At 40.1% G+C, this 24,931-nt stretch overlaps 1 protein-coding gene across 1 annotated transcript in view; it reads left to right on the top strand.

Annotated features, from left to right (window-relative positions):
* Positions 1-1,757: 1,757 nt before the first annotated feature.
* CLIC5 (chloride intracellular channel 5) overlaps positions 1,758-24,931 on the top strand; it is a 53,054-nt gene continuing 29,880 nt past the window's right edge. Inside the window, exon 1 of the mRNA XM_075048981.1 lies at positions 1,758-2,117. Coding sequence (XP_074905082.1) covers positions 2,055-2,117 — 63 coding nt within the window. The 5' untranslated portion in view covers positions 1,758-2,054. The remainder of the gene's footprint in view (positions 2,118-24,931) is intronic.

Below are 24,931 nucleotides of genomic sequence, written 5' to 3'. Positions count from 1 at the left end.
ATTATGTTGTCACATGAGGTGCTAAAGCAAAATAATTTTTCAGCAAAAACAAAAGCTTATAATCATATAGTTGATAATATATTATTTAAGGATGCATTTTAGAGATATGGTGAACTACAGTTACGTTTTTGGCAGACTTTTATAACTGTAATATATAATTACAGTGCAATGATTCTTTTTGCCACATGTAAGTACACTTAGCCCATGTCCTTGGAAGTTTGCCGGTAGGCCTAAGAATAATTATACTATAAATGTTTGGTAATTAATGTGCCTAGTCCAAAAATTACATGTAAAAAATTTGAAATCAAAGTAGTAATAACACTTAATTCTCTTATAGTTAACCTTCCAGTTATTTGAATGAGTGCTAATTAGATCTAAAAACCATAAGCACACTTTTACACTAATTATAATGTTGATTATGTTGTAATTACAGTTGCAACAGCATAATGAGATTTAGTTGTTAACCATTTCAGTGCTTCATGGAGTGCACACGAAACAGCTGTTGTGGGAAATTCCCATAGAACTTACCCGAAGAGCCAGAGCTGCTACTGCTCTGGATCCGTGTCAAATGCCTCGAGGTCACGGGAGAGAATTAAAGATCATCGCGAAAGCACACAGCTAAGAGCACTTTCAGGAAAGGCGAGTGTTTGATCATGTCAAAACCATACCCAAAAGGCCTCTCTATATCAGAAGGAGAAGGTAAAGCTGCTCATGTCTGGCGGTGCGAGCTGCAAACAGCCTGCGTGCCGGAGCTTCGGCGGTCCCGAAACAGGAGCAGCAGGCAGGGAGGGCAGAGATGCAGGAGGGTCTTCCCGAGGGCAGGAGGGCACGAAGTCCCTCGGGGCAATGATGGCAATGAGGAGGAGGTCCCACCCGACCCCTTTGCCTTTGTCCCCTCTCCCCTGCTGTGCCAGCACTCCTTTCCTCCATGCCTTTTAGCTGTGTCAGGCCTTTCTATCGTGTGTCACCTCTCGCTTAGGGTTGCTGTGTGGTGACCTCTGAGTCATGCAAGGAATGCAGGGCGAAGGAAGGGAGTATAGAGGATGACAGTACGTCAACAGCAGGCTGAAGCCCTTGAAAGTTTTCTTCTGAACTCCACCCCAGCGTATCATCACTCTCCCGCCCGCCCCTACAACCAGCACCCCGCTGGGCACACTGAGGAATGGTTACGGGACCCAAACATTTTATTTTCCCAGGGCCCTGAAGCTCTTCATTCTCCTGCATAACCCCATTCCCGTTCCTCTGCTCCTGAACTCTACCAGGAGTGGTGGCACCACAGGTGCTTTTCTCACCTAAGAGTGTTCAGTTTTGGCTTCTGTACCACTTTGTACCACACACAGGGGTTTTCACCAAGGCAGAGCTCTGCTTTCTGCATGCTCCTTGCACTGATGCAACAGCCAATGCACAGGGTGAAGAAATTTGGCTTTTTTTTTCCTTACCATTCTTGGCAATAACAATATTAGGATTTTGAACAGCTAGAAGCAGGAAAAACACGTTCAGAAAAGAAGGAAAAAACATCACTGTTGCTTCAAGCAATGAAACCAGCCTGCTGCAGACCTTCCCTCTTCCCCTGTCACTGGTGCTCCCAGCCAAAGAACAAGGGAGGCAACAACAGAAATGCTGAAAATGGGGAAGAGCAGAATTATTTGCTCAGAGGCTGATCCTGCTGTAGGTACCAGGACCTTGTCTCCTCCCCTGTGAGTTAACCCCACCCTCTTTTTTTATGCTCTGGGCTATTTTGGGCAGGCAGTGAGAACTGCAGCTCTGACAGATGAGGATACTGTACCAGAGCACAGCAGCACTTGTTGCTCTGAAGAACTACACAGCCGTAACAGGGACTGCTGCTCTGCCGCCTGCTTTTTTTTTTTATGATTATTATTTATTTATTAACCCACAAACTTGTTTTCTCTGCTGGTTTTGAGCTTTGTCATTATGAATGATGTTTTAAAAGCTTGGTGAGAGCTGTTCGGAAGGGAAACCTACCCACTGTGCAGTTGAAACCTCCTTTTGCTACTTAATAGTGGGAGATCAGCTGGTAGCCTTGGGGGTGAAAAATGACAGACTCTGTTCCTGCTAATGGGGAAGGAAAGGACCCTGAAATTGAGCTCTTTGTGAAGGTAAGTTGCACTGTGAACTGGACACTGGTGTGACTCTCAGATCAGCTCGGCTTCTATTGAATAATCAAACTTTAATTTTCTGGCGCTGAGCAGAAGCGGTGCTTTGACAGCCTGTTATCTCTTGCACACACATTCACACTGCTTTCTTCTTCGTGACATTAGAATTAGGTAATGTTGTGGAGGGAGAGTCAAGGTTCCTGTATTTTATTGTTATTTCTCTCCCTGTGAGTTTGTCCTGTTATTCTTAGCCTGCTGCCTGCAATGTACTGTGTCCTAACTTTAGAGTTTAGGCTTTAGAATTCAGGTTTTTCTGTAAGAATCCTGACTTGCTTCTCTGTTTTTGGGAAGAGAGCATGAAGAGCTGAGGGGTACCATTATTGGTACCTTGGCAGAGGCTGTCAGGTCTGAAATGCTAGTGGATCATAAAACAAAAAGGACTGAGATAAGCTGGCAGTCTTCTGATTATTTCCTGCAATACTTTTACTTTTCTAAAAAAATGAAAACTAAATCAGTTTTTACTCTCAGTTTCCTCAGCCCGAAGCTCATTCTGATTTTATACAAGGGTAACTGAGAACAGAAACTGATTTAATGAAAATATAGAAAAATAAGTACACCTGTTATATGGTAGGATTTCAGAATGTTTCAAATTGGGTACGTCTCTTGGTCTTGGGCTATGAAAATCTGACCATTAAAATCAGTGGCATGCTTCAAACCCATTACACATTGAACCTTACTAACTGCAAACTTCATGCAAACTCTGTCCCAGTGAACAGCTCAGATTTTTTGATGCTCAGAGCATGTTTCAAAGCCTCTATGTACATTGAGGCTAAAATCCACTATGCCCATATAAAATGCAGGTGTTTGGTCTCACTGAGCCTAAACCATCACTGTAAATCAGTAGGATTATTATTAATATGTGGGAGTTATATCAGGCCCATTGCAAACACAGTACTGAATGATTGGGAAAGCAAATTCCAACCCCTCCTTTCTGTCAAGTTGAGGGTATATAACTGCTTTGTACTCCCTAATGGATATTTTGGGCTGTAGGTTGAAATGTCAGCCACATCCATGATGTGTATACATGGCTTCTTCACACGTCTTCTAAAACCAGTCATTTCAGGTGCAGCCCGTCTCATCAAGCCAGCAACAAGGTCTTTCTCCCTAGCAAACTGATTTTACAAGAATTCCTGGTTCATAACTGCCCAATAGGCCTTAATGTATTAAAAGGGACCTGCGTGTGTCTATACATCCCGATACCTTTCCTTTACAAGTTGTTTCTACCAAAGTGAGTTTAATGGAGATGTTTGTGGGCTAAAAAATAGGTTAATGGGATTTTTTGGCACTCTGTCATCACAAATGTATTCTGGAATGCAAACCTTTGACTAGTGGTTTGTTTTAGTGCCCACACTATTTTATTGAGGCTGATACGGATGTTTGTGATATATGGTTCTTTGACTGCATCAGCTGTTAAAGTGAAGGTCATTGCCCAGATTCATTGTGTGAAGTTCTGGATCTGTAAGTTACTGGAAAAAATCTGCACTGCATTCAATTCGGCCATGCCATCATTTGAAGATTTATAACTCCAGAAAGAACATTTTTAGTAATGTGACTTCCTGCATAATGCATGTTACAGAATTGCATAGACACTCTCACATAAAACTCATAATTTGCAGAGCTGGAGTAAAAGAATTAATTGGTGTCTGCCTGGAGACTTTCCATTTAGGTTGAAAAATTGCAATTCTTGATATTTTGGAAAGGTGCCATTAATTTAATTAAAAGTCTAAAAAGTTGTATAGTAAAGCATATAACCAGAGTATTAAATTATACATCTCAGAAGTTGAAAAATAAGTAAGAGAAGAACATCCAAGCAAGGGAGGAACTAAAAGTTGAAAAATAGGAGCATATAAGAGAAATATGAACAGGTGAAAACTTGCCAGAGCATGAAATTTGAAAGAATAGCATATTAGTAAGGGGAGAAAAACAGGAAGGCTGATCCAGGAGAAAGTCTGCAAAGGACAAGGCGCTTGCTCAGTCTGTTTTAAGACTGGAAAGAAGAACTGAAAGGTGGCAACTTCTGGATGAGTATGTGATGCTGGGACAAGTGGCAAATCTAAATATACTGGCCCACACTTGAGGCAAGTTCTAGTAACAGGAGATGTTGGGGTCAATGAGCATTTCATCCTTTGGTTTTTGTGGCACTAATATTTCCCTTGAAAAAAGTTCTGCCCTGCATCCTCGAATGAACACAGAGCCAGAAAACACAGAGATCAGTAAGAAAAATGCAGGGCAGTAGACACGGCCTGGAGAAAACTATCTTCTACAAGCGCAAATAAACCAGAAAGGGCTGTTTTTCCCCAGCCATAGAGTCTCTAATAAAAGCAGTTCCTGTCTCAGGTTAAAAAAAGAAAGGTGTTACACAATTGCTCTATTTCCCTTTTTATTTAACAACCAGGAGAGCAGGAGCCTTAGAAAGACAAGTAGCGAGGTGACTGTAGACAAAAGAGCCGTGCTGTAACCTAATGCAGGTCAGCTACCATCTCCTGAGCCGTGCAGATCGGCTGGGCACCACCAGGACACAGCTAGCCAAACTGCTCTGGCAGAGACAGGTCAAGCGGTTATCACACCTGTTGGTTATCATCCCCCTCGATTTTACTCTTTTTCTAATGGTGCCCTAACCCAGATCTGTGAGATTTTTATTTTTTTTTTTTTTTTTGAACGAGTGTTTGTTCGTGCAAGGTGCTTGATTGAGAGATCTGGGGCAGGAGAGGAGCAGACTGATGGTGAGAACGGGCAGAGCCGAGGAGCGGTGAGGTCCGCCGGGGAGGTGGTGCCGCCTTAATCAGATCTGCAGTTTGTGTAAGCAGGCCTTTTGTGAACGCTGGAACTCTCCAGCAGCAGTTCCCTCTCCAAACTTGTTTGACAGGGAATTGGAAGAGGCTGCCAGAGAAAAAGGCTTGATACGCGGTAGTGCGAGACGCTGGCAGCAGCAGCTTTGGGGAAGCGAGCATCGGGAGGTAGTGCTTGCTCTGTGCTTAACCCGGCTTGTTGTAACTCAGGTTAATTTTAATTCTTTGTGTGCTGGAGGAGCAAAGCGCTTCTGTATAAATGACACCCTGATGGAAGGTATATTTAGCTTTTGCTGGCACTCTTGCACCTGTGACTAAACTGAATGGTGCTCTTCTTACATACAGACTATTAAAATACATACGGGAGGATCACAAAACTGTTCTGGTTTCCTTTTGTTTGCAGTGGAAACGGGCGTTTGGATGTACATTTCTTGCATTTCAGAATTAGAGTAGTGCCTAATATCCAGAAAGTTAATTTGAAGGGAGATACATTGTAAACATGGAAAACAAAGTGTGATACAATAAGACTTGAGAGTACAGCTGTCTATTTGCATTGGTCAGGATGAGTGCAGTCTAGAAAGCAAACAAACCACAGGAATGGTCCAAAGTACATTTCATTTTAAAAATCTTCCTGCTTTAGAAACACTCTATAATGAGATATATGTTAATCCATATTTCTGATAATCAAAAGATGGTAGTATCATCATGGTAGTAGGAGAATGAGTAGTGAGCTGGCAGACAGTCATTTCTGCAAGGAGTCATTGTTGTGATATTGAGTAATTAACATTCAGGATACGTTCATCAGCTCAGGTGTGCAAGAGCTTTTGCTTAAAAGGTGTAAGGCTTTACTTCACAAAGCGTTCAAGTGCAGTCACACTGAACACCCATCTAGAGAAAACATGAAGGTGCTTGCAAATATAAAAAGCAAGAGGGATCTCTCAAAGGCCTTGATCTTCCACACTCCCTGATTCAGACATTGAACGTATTCCTGTCTGCCAGCTGAAGTCTTAAAGGCATAAAACGCACTGAACGCTCTCAGCCTGTTCCTCCCGTTAGGAGCTGAGTGTTGTGCACGACCAGGCACTGTGATGGTGTATTTGCCATGTCTCGGGTCTACGGTACCAGCCAAAGTATGGTTCAAGGACTGACAGCACTGAAGTATTTGTAGGGCCCCTTACGGTCATTTCTTGTTCGAGGATTATCACAAAGAGAAGAGCTTAGTCCTGGTATGCTCACAGTCTCCTGGAGCAGCAAACACACGTACAAGGAACCTGTGAGCCCTTTGTCATCTCCAACGGTTTCATTTCGGGGAGTTTTCGCTGTCTGTTAGGAGTGTGTTTGAAAGCGATGGCAACATTTGGCACCGAAATTTCTATCCCTGAATGAATCAGTCAGTCAGAGAGCCTGGTTGTCCAGGACAAAGCAGTCATCCTGCTGATTTAGTGTGCTCTGTCAAAAGCCCAGGAGTCACTGCTCCCGGGAGGGTGTAGCTGCCCCTCTCCTCTCCTTTGGACACAATTATCCCAGAAATCATCTCAGGGAGGTGCAAGATTTTTATGCACTCTGAAATTTCTTCTTGTGCATTTTCTGGTTTTGGTTTTTTTTTTTTTTTTTAAAGTTGTCTCTGGCAAAAGGTGCTTTCAGAGTAACCCTGGTTTGGATTTTGGTGAACTGCTGCAATGTAGCCTTAAAGGAAGATATAAATAAAAATGTTACTCCTGGTACAAACAGTCATTCCCCACTATTGAGGATTTTGTAGTTGTAACATAAGAGTCACTCTGATAAGAAAACTGATTTCAGTTTCAGAATTTCAGGATTATCAGAACCAACAATGGCTTTACAAACTGGGAGGGAAAACTTGACAGGAACATTTTAATCCATTATAAGAATACAGGCTCTGTAATTCATTTGATTCATAGACTGCCCTCGAGTAGTGTTTTGATGATGAGTAGAAATCACAATCAGATCTGGAAGGTACAAAGTTCATTTCCATTTCTTGAGAAGTAGAGGTATTTTACTGGGTATTATGAACTCAGCTTTTGGCTTCCATACAAAATCATTCCTATGTTCAGCAAAACTTTCTAGGTAAAGAGGAAATAATAAAGAGAGAGAAACAAAAGGAAGAATAATGATACTGAAACATCTGGTTCAACCTGTCTGGTGCTCCAAGACCGACAATAACATTTTTTTGGATCCTTGGTCATGAGGTTGGCCAAGCCTTTCACATTTTGAGAGAGACGTAGCCACCCTACAAAGCAGAAACATAGCGCCTGCAGTCTCTGATAATTTTCAGCTGTCACCCTGGAAGTGGCGTGAGCATGGGGGCTTATTAGGATCTTGCATTTTTCATCTGTTCAGTGCTGCTGAGCAGATGGTGGGCACCACAGTTCATGTATCTTCCAGACTTCTTTTGGTGAGGCAGTGTATGATCAGCATCCTAAGTCTCCTCTTCTAGTGTACTGGCCTTGTGTGTTAGTATTAAGGTTACCAAATTTTCAAGGTTTACCAGTAGTCTAGACACCAGCATATATACTGGGAGGAAGATAGTTTAACTAGGTTTGTTTAAACACCTATAAATGTGTTTCATAAGTTCCATGCAGGGGGACTCAGGTATTTCAGTGTAATTTTGGCTTGGTTCCTATCTTGCTTAGATCTTTTCAAATCAAGAGTGACTGGGTTGAAGCCCATAGAGTTTATATATATATATATATATCTATAAAATGGGCACAAGAAGAGAGCCAGGCCTCCTAAATTTGAATCACAGATTAATAGTAACTCCATATAGACCCAGTTAAATCAAGGAAATACTGCCTGGACTGATAGTTACTTCTCTGGTCTTTTTATTAAGCATTTTCAATAAAATAATAAAAAGAATAGTCAAGGGGAAAACATCCATCTTGGCAAGATGTAATTTTGCTTTAATCTTATGTTGTTAAAAGAAAATAATTCAATAAATTAACAAATAGCTGCCTAGCAAATGTTTTAAAATCACAAGCTGCTTGTTTTGCCTTGTGATGAAGAAAACCAATACTTTAAAGAAGCTTTAGCCAGAGTTATACAACCCAGAGTCTGTATGTCTGTGTGTCTGTTTTCTCTCTGAGCATTTGCAGATTTTGTTTTGCGTCAAGACAAGTGCCTCATTGGTGGGAATATGAGAGATGGACAGTGAATAGTTTAAGCAAGCCAAATTTATAAAAGGACTTGGCAGAGTTGTAATCACTATCCCTGCCACCTTGAACTTAGTCTGGAATGCTTTTACGTTTGCTTGGAAAACTGGATCTCCAATTAAGAAGGGATTTTCAGCTATGTCTCCTTCTGCCTGAGTTCATGTTCTAATCATTAGTTCATGGCTAAAGGTGAATGACAGCCTTATCTGGCATGCTTTGGTTTTTTTCCTCATATAAATGGCTGTGACAACTTGCTTTTTATTGAACTTGATGGCATCAATATATATGTTAATTCTCATCAGAACATCTGATTAAAATGAAACATATTCAAATGCTTTGTTGAATATGCATAACTTTATTTCCTTAAATGCCTTTATAAATTGGATCCATAATTTGAATGGATAAGTCTTCAGAAACATTCAGCATTGGTCACATTGCATGGCCATAAAAGCCAGTCAGGTTTGTACTGCTGAGTTCAGTGGCAGTAGAGTTAGGCTAGCTTAAGTGTATTTGAGATCTTCTTTAAACTCCACCTACTAACTCCTTCCTTTATTCCAGCTTTTCTGAGCTGCAGAGGCAAATCAGGTAAATACAGTGTTTTAATTCTGCTATGAAGAACTGGTGATATTCGTAATTATTATTGCTTGTAGTTAGAAATAGCCACTGGTATGCTTTGGATGCTCTACGTTTAGCTGTAGATTGCTCTTTTTCCATCTCTGGCAGCAAGCGTCTCGTCAGGCTCACGGGTTGTTGTGTCATGGTTCAGCGATGACAGTGAAGCTCCAGTAAGTGTCCCCAGGAAACTTTTATCGGCAATATATGACTCTGCTGCAGTTATTCAGAACAGCAAATGTCACAGAGATCATTTGACATAACATCCCAAAAATATACAGGGATCCTTTCCAAGAGAGCCAGTAGGAAGTAAGTCTGCCTGTGCTCCAGAGTTTAATGTTAGTATCAGTTCATCTGGCTATATCAAATATATTTTGATGGAGGGCTGTGTAAGGATTGTTTAGGATAACATACTGATCATTACAGCAACAATATTACTTGGTTCTTGTATGACACATAGTTCTTCAAAATCTGGCAGATACCAGCAAAATAATCCCAGCAATGCTGCAAAGAGGTAACATAAACACTAGTATTTCCATTTTGCAGCTAAGAGCTCTGGTAGAAGATTTTTCAAATTACTCTTTTTTAACAGAGTCAGACAGATGTTAAAGTGTGGTGAGTTTGTGTGTTAGTTTTATACATGAATAACAGAAGGTTTCAATGATACTTTTTCTTTTTTCCACAAAGGCTGACTGGAAGTCATAGGGAGAATCATTTGGAATAAGGAAGGTTTGGTTTTGTGCTGGATTCATACTGGATTCAAATCTATAAATCTTATGTGAACTAGGAAATTGGAGCAGGTATCTAAAGTGCTATAGTAGGTACTTTGAAAATAGCTTGAAGCAGTTGGTTTGACACAGTAAAGTTTAACATGAACAAAGTCCAGAACAGATCCTCATTCCCTTTCCTTCCTTGCTCCTTGCTCTCCCCATTTGTTTGCACTTCTGTATTGCTGACATGCAGTAAAACTCATCTAGATGCGATAACAGTAATATATATGTACATCTGGAGCTATGAGTTAAAAAAATCTTTGATTTTTGTAGGTCTGATGAGTTTAATCAGCATCATGTATTCCTGGCATGATTTTTATATTAGACCTAAGAGTTGGAAATTATTACAGTGGAACAAAAGTAATTCAAAATGTATTCACCTGTGTTTTGAAGATCCAAAGCCATTAATTTTATCTAATAATACCTAAGGGTAGAACTTTCTGTAACTGATTACATGTACAGCACGTCATTGCTGTTTGCTACGCAACTTGATTGCAAGTTCACACATAAATGTAGAACGGGTCCATAGAATGTTTTCTCTGACTCTGTTAAATTAAATGATTCTTTGTAAATGAGTATTATTCTGTCTCTCACAATAATAATTCCATAACTTACCTTTTAGAGTGTTTATGATTTTACCCTTCTATAAGTATCATTTTTTAGTGGTGGTGTTCACTGGCTGAAGTGGATCTTCCATGATAGAACACAGATTCCTCTTTGATTCAGTGACTCTGGTGCACTACAGAAATCACATGGCTACAGTGTCATAAGAGAAGATGTGCTCAGAAAAGAGACTGGGACACGAAGCACCTGAGATACCATTCTGTAACACCACAGCAAAGTTTTGCCATGTTAAAATGGCACCAGTCAAAATGTAAATCAACATTTTTTTCGACTTTCCATTCTAGGAACAAATCATTGTTTCAGCACTGTATCTTAATACAAAGCAACACCAACAGCTCCCACCAGCTGTAAACTCTGATTTTCATTATTTTTTGTCCAGCTCTAATCAAACTATGAAAAGGTCCTGCCATGCAAATTTTGCAACGTGTTAAGCTCAGTAAAATTACTAGATTTCTACGCAAGTTCTTGGGAGGCTTTCTTTTACTTTTTTGCTTTTCTGCCTCCTTCGGCAACCCAAGGCAAATTATTCAGGCTCTCCTTACCTTGATAAAATGCTGATACCACTCCCTCTCCACCACATGTGGACACATCGTGGGAGCAGGGAACATTCTTCACCCTTATCCCAGCACAGCATCCTGAACACCACTTAAAATAGAAGAGAAATACACGATGGGATCAGGTCTCTGATGTAGAACTGTCTCCTGACAAAGTATATCGAAATTCTTGATTTCCTGGACATAAAAGAAATCAAACCAGAGGAAACTGGACATTTGTCTGCTCTCAGGTACAGGCTGTTGGGTGCTTTATTAAGTGTCTGGACATGAGCTCGCTCTAGCTCCGAGTTTGTGCAGCCGTGTTAGCACCACACAGGGCCCAGCCAGGTAGTGGGGCGGTGGGGAGCTCAGTTTGAGCTGCCTCCCACAGCAGTTGAGCTAAAACTCCTCTCTGCTGGCACCCTGTCCACTCTTTCCTGCCTTCCTTTTTCCTTCTTAGGGTCTTGTATCTTCTGTAGTACCTTCTTTTTCAACTTCACTGTTTTTATTGCTTGTTCTTATATGCATTCAGACTCATAAATTTATACCGGTGTCCTAATCTCCATGACTTGGATGTTGGTCTCATGGTACCCTGGTTCAACTTCTGCCTAAGAGATATTGTGTATCTGGAGCTTGGGTGCTTCTCCAGTTTTTTTCCCATGCACCTGATTGCCAAAAGACACTGAAATATCTCCTTTATATGTATTTCTGGCAACTCTGCATAAAACTGAGATAAAGCACTAATTGAAATGTATTTCAGGAGGGTTGTTTTGTAATAACTTATTAATGCCTCTGTAGGACAGTAGGAGTTGAACCTATCCCTGCTATAGCTACTTTGGCATAAATGTCATTATATTAAGGATGAAGTTGCTCAGACAGTCATAGTTTGCTCTTCTAAATCATCATTCTTGGTAGTCACTAATTTTGTGTGCAGAGCAGATGACAGAAGCCCATGGCATTCACCTGTAGGTGCTTGATGCAAAACGTAATAACAGTGTTCAAAGCCTAATATTCAAGGCCAAAGCTAATTTTCATTTACTTTAAATTCTATAAAACTTGAATTTCACATATTTAAAACTTGCAAAGATTATATATGGGAATAGTAATTTTTTTTCCTCCTTATGTAAGTTGGGCTGTAAAATAGCTATTTCTTGACTATTTTTGTTGCTTCTCTTGCATTTGTTGGTTTCCTCTGGACTAAGAAAAAAATATCATGATTCAGTTTGCCATTTACTAATATTTCAGGTGTTAATACCTGTTCATGATACTGGGAATGGAGTTTACACACAGAGGAAGTTTGCTTGATTTAGGTATGGCTTTAGTTTCCCTTTCTGTTAACCATGAAGATGCCAAAGCAGATATAAAATTTTCTAACTTCTGCTGCTAATAAAGACATAGAAGTATAATGCTCTACTGTTTGGAAATGGGCTAATCACCTCTAAAGAGTGTGTGCTGCTGCAGGCTAGCGGTGGAGTTCAAAGTATGATGAGCTAATCCATGGAGATGTATGCTCCATCTCAAAAAACATTTGACAGCTAAGGTCAACAACTGTCTGAAATTTAGAAAAGATATTTTAGCATAGGTTTTAAATGTTCAGCAGTTGTGGGTTTGTTTTGTTTTTTTTTTTAAACACTTAGTAATAAAACACAGGGTGATAATAGAAGATCCATAACCTGCCTAGATGCTGACAGCTATTAAGCATACTTAGACCCCAGTTCTGCAAGGGAGGTTGTGCAGGCTGCTCCATGCTTTGGCAGTCATCTCTGAACATGATTCTTTTTGCAAAACCCAGTCTCTGAGATAAAAAATACAAAGGCCTTTTTAGAGCAATTCTGAAGCACTTTACAGTCATGGTCAGCACTTTATAGGTGCAGAAGCTGAGAAGCCGTGGCCCTGTGGAAAGAGCTCCAGCAAGAACACCACTCTGGTCCTGTGCTCCATCCTTTAGGCATAGCTCTTGTGCCTTTTGTTTTTTGCACAGCACTTAGCACAACTAATTCAGTGTTCATGTGCCCCACCTGCTTTGTAATTTGCGGTATTCCAATAATAAATACACAAATTATACTAGTAACAACTATGATTTAAATTTTTTTTTCCTTTGCTATTATTAGGGAGGGGTCAAGGTTTAAATTATCTTTTGGCTGCCTATTTTAAATGCACACAAAGCTAATGTATGTTATGATATTGAAAAGATGTAGAGAAGAATAATTTTAAGGTTTAAAAAATACTTCAGATTGCCATCCTTAAGGCAGTCTTTCTCATTTAAGTAAAAGACCAAATGTCACTTGACTGCAATATTAAATGCATCTGTAGCATGCTTTTTAATATAGTGGTAACAAGTATAACAAGACATACTAATAGTTAAGGTCAGATATAGTCAAGTTAGAAATAAGCTTAATAGTAACTGTAAAGGTGATTAACCATTGGAATGAACCACCAAAGAAGTCATGTCCTTTCTTCTGGTTCAGATCAGACTAGATATGCTGTAATGAAACACATATAGTTTGAGTCAATAAAGCCATAAAATCTACAAACCAGGAAGGCATTGCAATGGAGGGTACCTTGGCAAACAAGAGCAGGGCTTGGTTCAAGTACAGAAGAAATCTTTGACTTCTGTGTCTCAGATAACACAAATTTGGCCAAAGTCAGTCTGATAGAAATGATATTCAGAGGCTGCTTGCCTGTCTTAAAATATCTCTTTGTCTCCAGGATGTGATTAGTTCAGGTGGTGGTTAAATATGTGACTGCATATCTTTGTCTGGATATGCAAGGGCCAGACTTTGGAAGGGTCTTCAGAGGCTGAGCAGATGCTGGCTTGGCCAGGGCCCTGAATGCTGTGTCAGTGTGGGTCAGAGCCTGAGGCTGAGATGAAGAAAGAGCTAAACTGGGAGATAGCAGAGACGCGTTCTCTTTCTGTCTGTCATTGTCTAAGTCACGCCACATCCCTGTGCCTTGGCTTCATTTTCGATGAAACATTTGCACCAACATTCATTTTCATATTTGTGTAGCCCAGTAGCTTCTCCAGCTAAAATTGCTTTCCTCCTTTTCTTTTTACATAGAAGAACGACTGTAAAAGCTACTCAAGCATTGTGGTTTAACTCCTCACAAAATACTGACTTAATGCTCAGGTCGGGCAGGTGCTTCTCCGTATCAATTGCCAGGCTTGTCCACCCCATAACATTTCAACACCCAAATAAACATCCTGAACCTTGCCACCCACTGCATGTAGCTATTGTTTGGGTGCTGGTGCGTGTCTGTACCTGTGTATTGTCCGAACCACGTGGAATTCAGAGAAACCGGCCCTGATGGATCATCGCTATTGTTGCCGGTGTTTTTCTAGATTGTGATTCAATTTGTGTGGGTCAACAGGCACGCTGCGTTACTGCTTTCCTTTTGCTTTTAGCTGCTGAATGGGCAGCTTCAAACAGATACGAATGCATATCATGGGAGGAAATTATTTTCTTTCACTGCCCTGTGTTTTGTGATGAGCCATTGCTGCTGATTCAGTGTGCAACTGGAGACCTGTTTTGTTTGTTTATTTTATTTATAGTATTTTTCAAAAAGCTGTTCCTGGATGAAGAGGGGTAGAATCATGGAATATTCTTGCAGGTTATAGGATCTCTCAGAATGACAGTTTTAGTTGTTTTTCTGTGTCCAGTTCTTTTAAATGTTCAGGACATGCCAAGAAGATCCAGTGCTCCAAACCCCTTCATTATTAAGCCTTTTTTCAGACTTTCACCAGCATTTGGATCATTTTAATTTACTTTTTTTTCTCTGACTGTTGACTTGCTCATGCAGTTTGGCAAGGAATAGTATTTTTGCCTTGATTTACTGAGTTGCCCTTTCTTGTATTGAGGTGTTCTAACTTTGAATTTTTGGGTTTGTTTTCTTTTTAAAGTCAATATATCTGAATCTCCCAGTTAAACTCTAGATCCAGTTCTAGAGCTGGGTCTTGTTTGAGGTTCAAAAATGATCTGTTGCTTCCTCTGCATTAAGCACACACCCTGCTCCAAGATGGAGCTGCAGGGATCTCCTCAGAGTGCATGAATGTAATCTTTTGGGGTTTAGTTCATCTCCAAGTGTGTATTTCTTTTAACACCCCATAGGTCTTAATTCTCACTAATCAGTCTGTAATAAAGGCAGATGAACATACATGCAGGAAGATATGTTCCAGTCTGGAAGGATGTGACCGGGGGGGGAACTTAGAGGAAGTGCAGTCCCATTCCCCTGACAGAGAGACAAACCTTGAAATGTCAATTTTCTTTTCCAGGGGAAGGAAATGCCTCTCTCCCCTGACCTCAGCCACTGCTCCCAGCCCCATCTGCACATGTGGCAGGGGCATAATTAGCTCCTGGACATCTCTTCCACTCTGGGCACCAAGGATTATTTTTTAAAATTTATTTAAATATTTTATTTATTTAAATATTTTATTTATTTAACATTTATTTATTTAAAGCCATATCCAGGACCTTTGAGAGTGAGTGCAAACAGTAGTAATCATGTTGTGCCATGCTGTCAGAAAGAGGGTTTTTGTGCTGACTGATGTTAAGCTCTTCATTGGAAGTGTGAATTTACAGGATTTCTCCGTATTTGTTATTTTTCAAGAAGCACTTATGTGCTTGGCATTTCACAATAATAGAAAAAAATCTCCATTTCAGAGACAATTATAAGTAAACATGACAAAATAGCTAATTCTTCAGAGCTTATTTAGGTACTTCAGTGAATTGGGCCTAGCTGTACACAAATGTATATAAAACGTTCAGACATTCTCTTGCCAAATGCTAGTTTCTCAATTACCTCATTAACCTGGATGTTCCAATAAGCTTTTCTCGGTGGGTGCTTTGTATATGGAGTTCCAATGGCATTCTCCAGGTTGCAGTTGTCCAGGCTAACAGCTCTCCAACAGCCTGCAAATGGAAACTGCTGCCTTCCCCGAGCAGGACCACAGGATAAAACAAAATGCTGCCAGAGAAACTTTGTAAATGAAGCAGGGTGAGATGACTCAGCCCTTCTCTAGATCTGATGGTTAGGCTCAATTACCTATCTAAGAGTATAGCACCAGAAGGTGGTAAGGTGTGAATTATAATTGATTAACCATGCTGGGAAACAGATTAACCATGCCTCTTAACAGATTGCACAACAAACCGTAATTATAAAATAAACCTGTAAGTATAAAATATAAAATAGTTTATATAAAATGTAAAACTGCAAAGATAAAATATATATAAGTGATGTAGAAGACTAGAAAGATTGTAGATTGATAGCATGAAGTCTGTGAAATCTGTGTCTAATCCATCTAGAATAAAATCTAGGTCCGAAGCATGAGCATGGCATAGGATGTACGACGTGCTCCTATCACAGCACAAAACCCAGCTCTATCAGCCCAAACCTGAGTGTTCAGATTAAACTGTAGTGACATATTTTAGTGACTGTTAAGTGAACATTCTCCTGTAGAACAAACAATAGGATCAGGAAGGTTCAGGTGATATTTTGTGTCTATTTGTTAAGCCTGAGGGGAAAAACTGTGAGAAAGTTCTTGTTTCTAAGAGTGTCAAACAGCGATTAGGTCTGCAGTGTTGCAGATCATGAAAGGGTCGTCATGCCAGAGGAAAGCAGAATAAAGATTTGACTTACAGAGTTTGGTTGGAGACTGTCTTCAGAGGAGAAGAAGGTGGCACCCTCTTATGAACTTAATGATAAATGGGTGAGGGGATTTACAGGGCATGATCCCTGTGTCACGCTCCATTTCCATCCTATTAAATGGGATTTGTTTAATTTGAATAAGGCAGCTGAGTGACAATGTCAGAGATATAGAGTGGACAGTCAGGGGAAGGGACAGGAGGTGGGGGCAGATTTCAGTGGTGTTGTCACCGACTTGGTTGGTGAAGCCAGTGAACAGAGTATGTGGCTGAAGCACGAGGGGCATAAAATGAAAGTGAACCAAGAAAGTGATTATTTGGGGGGGGAGAGTGAGCAAGACACATCTGGGCAGAAAGTTACTGATTTCTTCTGAGACAGGTGTGATAGGAAAGAATAGGCTGGAGAAGAGTTTTGCTGCATGACCATGCTGGGGTCACTGCTGGTCTTCTTGGACAGTGGTCCACTTGGAGCGTGAGGGGCCTGGGTGAGAGAGGGACTCGGGAGTGATGAGAATATAAAAAAAAGATGATACCGGGAATAGACAGCATGGGTCAAGGATCCCAGAAGCAAGAGGACAGTAAGAGGTGAAGACGTACTAGAGAAATTGCAATCGCATAATTATGTACGATTTTGTATAAAGGGAAGAAACGTAACTATTATTTTCATAAATAACATTGAATTGAACTTAATTAAGTTTGTTTTTTTTTATGCTGGATAACAGGATAAAATGAAATTAGAGGAAATTCAGTCTGAGCATCAAGTCAAAATGTGTTTTGAGAAAATTGTCAAAACTGTTTCCTATGGGAAGTTTGTAAAGCAGCATCACTGGAGCATTTCAAACTGACCCAAACAGTATAGACACAGAGATTTAAGAGATCATCCTGCACTGAGATGGCAAGTAGACAAGAAATGTGATCCAAACTCCACTCACTGATCCAGCTATTTTTTCTATTTACAACATTTATCATACATTAGTTTCAGAACTCCATACTGTAAAGTACTAGTAACTTGTACTTCTATTAGTATACACACGTACTGAAAATTTCTCAGTAGCTTTTGGAAAGCATCACTGCTTTTTTTTCTTGAGCATTTGATATTGAAAAGGCAAATTGTTTTGCTTTTAGATGAGTCACAAGGAATGTTTGCTTGCTGTTTGTGTACCTCTTAGACTCTTGTTTTCGTTACAGGTATTTACATTTACAAACTCAGAACTTGCTCTCTCTTTCTTGTTTAATGAAATACTCAGAGAAAGTCGCATTCCCTTCCTTTGTAGACGGCTATCAGAAAAGACTACCTTGTAGTGTAACACCCCCTTTAACAGCTAAATTTGACTGTATGTCTGTGTAAATGATGAGATGAACAAATACAGCAGTTTTGGCAGGTAAGAAAATATTAAAAGTGAAAAAATATCCCCTGAACACTAAACTCTCTAAGTTGTTTATATTGCATTTGTATTCTCATGGCAGTAAGGCTTGGTCTGAACGCTGGTAATATCGTATTGATAAGTAATTATTTTACTGAAGGTATCGTGGGTTGCATTGGGAAGTTATGCCATGATGCAAACATCAAACCAAAGACTAGTTTTAGCCTACAATGTAGTGCTCCTTTGCAATGCAACTTGATCTGCTTTCAGTGAAAGTTGTAAACATTCATCGCATCTCGGGATGAAGCTTCTCTCATACCCACTGCAGCACCGTTAACTTTGGAGATGCAAAAGGTGATAGAAAGACAAGTTCTGCCCACTGCAGAATAGCTCCTGAGAGTTACTGATTGCTCTTTCATCCCATTTAAAGTCACCGATGAACAGTATTTTTATGATGTTAAATAAGATACAAAATGAGACCATGGAGGGCAGATTATGGCCTGCGCTGGGGTCAGCTGATGTGGTGCTAAATGCCCTTATCAGCAGCACCCCACCATTCAGACCTTTATTTGCAGTGCCTGCAAGTGACTCTCTCTTCTAATAGTGCAAATAAAGTCATGGAATTTCAATAAATAATTCAGCCCTGGATCTGATTTCAGGTTCAGCATTAACTTTCAGCACCTGGCTGCTGTTATTATTTGTTAGTCTGATACGCTGCTTAGAGGCATGGAAATTTGGCTGCAATTCATCAACATTTGCAGAATATACTATATGACCAGATTACTGTCCCTGGCTCAGAGATTTTTAAGAGACATTCAAATTCCAGATGTGCACAGATTTAGTTCTTATGAGAAAAACTGCATGCAGGATTCTGGTACTGTAATGGGAACCTGAGCTCTGCATAGAGCTTGTTTTGGAGAAACGACTCCTTTATTTGCACCTGATCTCTACTAGAAACGGGAATAATTTAACTATAATTTGCATTGCCTGTGACACCTTTTGACAATGATCTATCTCTCATTTTATTTTCTGCAGCTTTCCTGGGGGAATGATTTTTTTACATCTCTAATTAGCTCTCAGGATATAGAATCATCAATATTTGAAACGCTTATAATTGGTGCTTTGTGAATAGTGAAACCAGATTAATTTCCAGATTCTTTCTCCAGAGCCCATAAAACCACTTGTGGTTTTAATCACTTATTAGAAAGAAACTAGTGAATCCAAAGTATGACTCTGCTCTCACTGAAGTTGGTGGAATATTTGTCATCAGTGGGAATATTTTGTATGAACATTGACTGTTAAGGAATTAGATCAAGTGTATTAGAGTATAATCCATTAAAAGCTGTGGCACCAAAAGGCCAAAACCAGAATATGACCCTATAGGCATAAGCTTCCAAAATGTAGGAGCTGCATTCTGTATATGCAGAGCATGAATAGCTAACCAGTATGAATATGTTGCAGGACAAGTTTATTTGTCATAAAAAAGGATTTGTGGCTTTCTTGTTCAAAGTCCTTACCTCTTCCTATGAGATGCACCGTTGTATCCAGATAACCAAGCAGTAGCTGATGCTTAAGCATCTCTATTAACTTTTACTAAAATTGTGACGATTTTCTGAGTACTGCTGTGGCCTGACTCCCCTAATCCTGTGACTAAGGTTCCTTCCAGCACTTAAACCCACATACAGAAATGCAGCTGATAGATAAGAAAAAAAAAATACATATATAAGTTATGGGGCAAGTTAGCTACCTTTAGCAGAATCCTACAAGTGGTATGTTTGTGGTCGACTTCCACGGGAGTGAGAACTTCACCTTGCAATGCAAACATACACCACTAGAGGGGATTTTACTACCACTCTATGTCTAGCATATGTCTATCCTGAAAACCCTTTCGAAACATATGTTCTAGTTCAACCACAAGACGTTGGCTACAGGCTGAGTGAAATCTATGGTTTGTATTACACAAAAGGTCAGGAAAGATTATTATAATTGTCCCTTCTGGCCATTAAACCTATGAGTGAAATTCTGGTCCCGTCAAAGTCACGGGCAAAATTCCCATTGACTTCACTGGGGCCAGACTTCATCCTATGCAGGTCAGAGGAAAGCAAAAGTCTGTGCCACCAAGCATCTAGCACTGACAGTAAGAACGACTTCATTGTCAAGGTCACTAATATATACTGTTAGAAAGGATTTTTAAAACATCCTATGCACCTTCTCTGCTCTGCAGCAGGATGAAATAAATCGAGACCAGTTTTACCAACTTTTTTCTTTTGATTTCTTCAAAGCCTCCGCTAATGCAGATTAGACAACCTCCTAAGAAACCCTGCTTTGTGTTTCAATAGTCCTATAATTACACTGGATTTTTTTCCCCCTAAATCTTTATTGTTGCAAATTAAGCAAAATACTCTAATCCTATCCTCTGTGGGCATGAACAACAATGGGTCATCATCCTCTTTGTAAAACAGTCTTATGCACGCTTGAGGACTGTTCTGTGGTGTAGAACATTGCATGTATGTTGCATTATCTTGTTGCTGTTGCTTGTAGATGCATACGCTGATGATTCATATTGTTTGTGATTTAAACCTCCTTCACTTCATCCTCAAAGCCTCACCAGCTATTCCCCATCCTGCATTTGTACATTAGATTTTGTTCTTCTTACATCTTATACCTTAAGGTTTACTTTCCTAAATTCCATTTAAGTGATTTCAGACACTTTGTTCCAACTTCTTAGCATCACTTTGGAGTCTACTCCTCTCCTGGGAAACACCAATAACTTCTCTGTGCTTATTGCTGTCAGGAAATTTTGTAAGGTTGTCCCTATTTCTTCTTCCATGTTGCTAATGGAAACATTAAATATGATTCATCTTGTCATAGACCTTTATGGTACCTCTGTTATATGTTTCTAGACTAACAGTAAATGTGGTTATTACTACTCTATAAGTATTTTTTCAACCACTCATACAAGCACTTTGCTGAGATTTCATACAGGTCCTATTTCCCTACTTTGTTTATGAAAACACAGTCTGGTGCTTATGTAGAAACGTTACAGAAGCTTCTAGATACCTGCTGCTTCCTTCCTACCTGCTGTGTGGTACCCTGTCAGAGAACAAAATTTGCTTGGTTTAATGTCATTTTTTCCAGATAAGTCCATGTTGTCTTTCCTATCAACTTTAGATTTCCACATGCACTTGTGAGCTTACTGTTTAATGGTTTGTTCCAGTATCTTTCTATATTTTAAGCTTATATATCTGTCATTTCTTGAGTTCTTTTCTTGTTCCTGTGGCATCTCAGTCGCAATGAATTATTGAAGGTCCCCCAAAAGCAAAGCTTTAAAAAGCTATTCTCTGTGGTTACATCCAGTGGGTAATGTGGGTACACAGGATCCTGTGCCATGATACTGGTGAGTGATGGGAGCACAGTTGCTTTATTAGGTTGGAAAAGGCTCAGGAAGAAGTGTAAGGGTTGATTGCTATTTGTCCGTCAAGCCAAGAAAGAAATATATATTTCCAGTCCACGATGTCCAGAAGCACAAGAACTTTGTGCGTAATGTGCTAACGAGAGCTGTGATGAGAATGACAATTTTGGGTTTTGAAGAATTTCAAGATTTTGCTCTAAATTGCTCTAAGTCTAAAAAACATTTACAGCATTATTGAACAGAACCTGTGGGTTTTCTGCAAGGAGGGAAACTGAGATAGTGTCAATGATTTTGAAAGGAAATTTTGGCTGGTGGGTGCATGGTCAGGCAGCCAGGAGCCCTGTGAGTCCAGTCCGAGCTGCACGCTGGGAGCCCGTGCTCTTGTGGCTTTACATGGTCCCAGCACCCTGCCCATCCTCTGGCTGGACTGCGGGGGGTAGCCAAAGACCAGGACTCCAGGCGTAGTAGGGGATCTGCAAATATAAATGAGAACAAAATCATTTCTTGGTCTAGGGTGTTGGACCAGTCTGTGCTTTTCTACTCTGTTGATATTTGTCAAGTTATATACCTTTAGTTCTTTAAAGAAAGCTAAAGAGGTGATGAATCGTTTTCACGTGATAAGACTAGTTACCTGCTTCTAGTCTGTAGTTTTCTAAATCCAAACTGCACATGACTGACTGGAGTTCTCAGGCATCGCAAAGTATATTTCAAAGCAAAACATATTTCATGCAGACCGTATGTAGTGGCCAGTGGCTTTAACAAAGCCCTTGAGGAAAACCGAGACTTACTTGTAGGGGTTGATCACTGTGCATACGGCTATTCTGCTACCAGGACCTCCGCTGATGTGGCAGAGGAATCTGCTCTCCACCAGGCGCATGGACCAGCTTGAGTCAACCGATCTTTAACTGTGAACGTCCTAAGCCGTCATGAAGGGATCCCTAGGAAGAAGCTGACCTATACGACTGATGCCTTCCTGCCTGTGCTGCCATTCATGTGAATATAAAAATTTGTAAAATAATGATTTACTAAACCTAAAGAAAATATTTGTCATGTCTTAACTACTGATACCCATGGGGTCTCCAACCTGCAATTCCATCTCCTGAAAATCCTGAATGTCTCAAGAGTACAAATGCATCTCTCCCAAAACTGCAGAGATCTGAGAAGTGCAACAGCAGTTCCTTGGAGATCCTCAACTCTACTGACGTGCTGCTCAGCCGGTTTGAACCAAGTGTAACAAGCCAGATCCCTTCAAATTGGCCAGCAGTGCAGACCAAATTAAGCTTATGTGCATCTATAATATATGTCTGTATGTATGCCAAACTTGGACAACATTTTGGCTGGCTTTTGGGGAGCTGGCTAACAAATTTCACCACTTCCTTTTTTTTTTGTGTGTGTGTGTTACTACCCTGACAGTCTTTCTAGCAAATGCTCTATTTTTATTTGACATATATGCACATGGTCCATTTCCATGTGTGTGTGCTTAGAGATATATTTCTGCTCTATCTTGCCCTCCCTTGGAAGGCTGCTGCTCAGAGTTTCTCCTAGCAAAATGAAATCTCGGAAAAAGTCCAATGAAGTTAAAATGCTGCACAGCAAATTCATTATTGTTGTTATAGGCCCCCATTCAGGAAAGTACTTAAGTATGTGCTTAAGTCCCATTGAAATCATCAGGACTTAAGAACATGCTTAAAGTCAAGCATATACTTCCTCTGAATTGGGATGTATTTCAGCACATGCTTAAATGCTTTCCTGAACCGGAGCCACAGTCAACAAGAATGTCCTGTGATACACAGGACTTGTGCTACAAGATTTACTTCTTAGTTGAGACCAACCAGTGCTGCTCTATGAATACACACTTCTTAGCTTGCGTCTCCGTTGGTGGCACTCCAAATAGCTTACTGGCTTTTACATTTGGACGAGAAGTTGTGAAAGAAAAGAGACGAGAAACTGGAAAAAAATGATCCTTACTAAAGCAATACCTTGGCATGTCTGATCTCATGTTGCAGCCAATGATTTTTCCCTACAATGGAGATTTGTGCTATTGTGTGTGTGGTATAATTACTAAGACAGATTTTTTTTTTTTAATGGCACAATAAATAGGATATTTCCTGGCCTGCTCTGCATTTCGAATAGGATTTTCACTTCCCCTTTGGGTTCTGAGCGTAAGAAGAGTAAGTGTCAAAAGGCAGGCGCTTTCCCAATTTTAAAACAGAGGGTGTAACCATGTGTAATGTGAGTCTAGATTTTGATTGTAGGGATGATGAAATCAAATCCCTCCTTAATCCTTACTGGGAAACATTGAGGTGAATTAGCCTGCCTGCCTTTGCTAACTTGTTAAAATCCTTTTGAAAAAGAAATGTGTTTTAGTGTCATCAAAAATATCTCCCTACTTTACCCCAGAGTCTAAGAGAGCACTGGTCCACTGTGCAGAGTGGCCTCAATGCAATGAAAAATGAAAGAAGAAAGAAAACAGGTAAAACCAAATACATTATTTTACTGGAAAAAGCACAGTGCTTTCCGATATGCAACTCTTTCCAGCACTGCCATTTTTAAGCTAGATGCTTAGTCATTATTAATGACAGTATATTTCATTAAAGCGGCTATATTTGGGAATAACTGGAAATGAAACTTGCTTTTTTTTCCCCACTTAAGGTTAGTTAAAATAATATATAGTTGTCTGTGTGCATTGCAGTCACTATGCATGTACCAGTTAGAGTATTTTTGGAACAAGTGAGGAAGTTTATTTCAGTTATTTCATTTATAGCAAAGTATTAGCTTGAACTTGAGGAGAGCTCTCTGTTCACGTCATTCAGCTGTGCTGTGCAGTGGTTGCAGGCTCTTGATACTACCGCTACTTTACAAAAATACTTGGCACAATCTCATAAAATCACTGAGACTTTTTTTCTGCCCCCCTCCCCTCCAAAACCTCCTTAATTTTCTTCCTCGGTAATGTGTCTGTACATCCCCCACTTGTGCACACATATATCTTTAAGTTTTAATTAATTTATTAAAAATAGCTGAAGTATTTAAGGAGGAGCACCTTATAAATAATAAAGAAGAACATCTTGTTCATTCTTGCCATTACTTGGATAGAGGCAAGCAGCTGGTATGACGGTGAGATTTTCCTGATGTGATTATACTGAGTTCCAGGGCAGGACCTTTCATCAGTTGGTGTGAAGTACCTAAACAGATGGAGATTAAGGAGAAAAGCCTATTTTTTTTAGTAGGTAAACCAATAAAAGTAAGCTTGTGTGAAGCAGTGGGAGCAGAAAGTGATGTTTCCAAGATGGACCAAAATAATTCTGTAGAAATTCTGCCTCCATAAATTCCAGGCTTTTCTGTTGCTGGGGTCTGCATTCATCCCACCTAAATTCAGGCACTTGTTGGATTCAATCAAAGTGAAAGGTGGCCAGATTCATCTTTTGGATGTGCATCTTGGCCTTGCCCGCACAGGAGACCTTCCCTTAAGCATCTCAATTAAATTTCAGTGGGATGAGCATTGGCCAAAGAGTATCACCCAGCAAATCCTCAAATCTGTTTTACTCTTCCACAGTCACTCTGGGAATTTGCCTTTTCAGGTGAGGTTCTTCTCCATAGGGGGAGGGAAGGTCTGAAACCCTTTCACAGCTTTGGGACTTATAGTGGACTTTAGAAACTCTATTTCCTTGATCCTAGTGCCCACAAAGCCTCAAGTCTATCCCTAGTTGCAATCAATAAATCAGAAATATCTGGTGTTAATGGCAGGGAGAGTGCATATATCATCGACTTGCTCTTTTTTATAACTGCTTGATCACTTTGCTGTGCTTCAGGGAAGCTACGTGAGAAAGCTTTTGTGCTCATTTGTGAG

Source organism: Buteo buteo, chromosome 17 (genome assembly GCF_964188355.1).
Source record: "Buteo buteo chromosome 17, bButBut1.hap1.1, whole genome shotgun sequence".
NCBI lineage: Eukaryota > Metazoa > Chordata > Aves > Accipitriformes > Accipitridae > Buteo > Buteo buteo.
The sequence above is the reverse complement of the archived record's forward strand: the minus strand, read 5'-3'. Positions and strand labels throughout refer to the sequence as shown.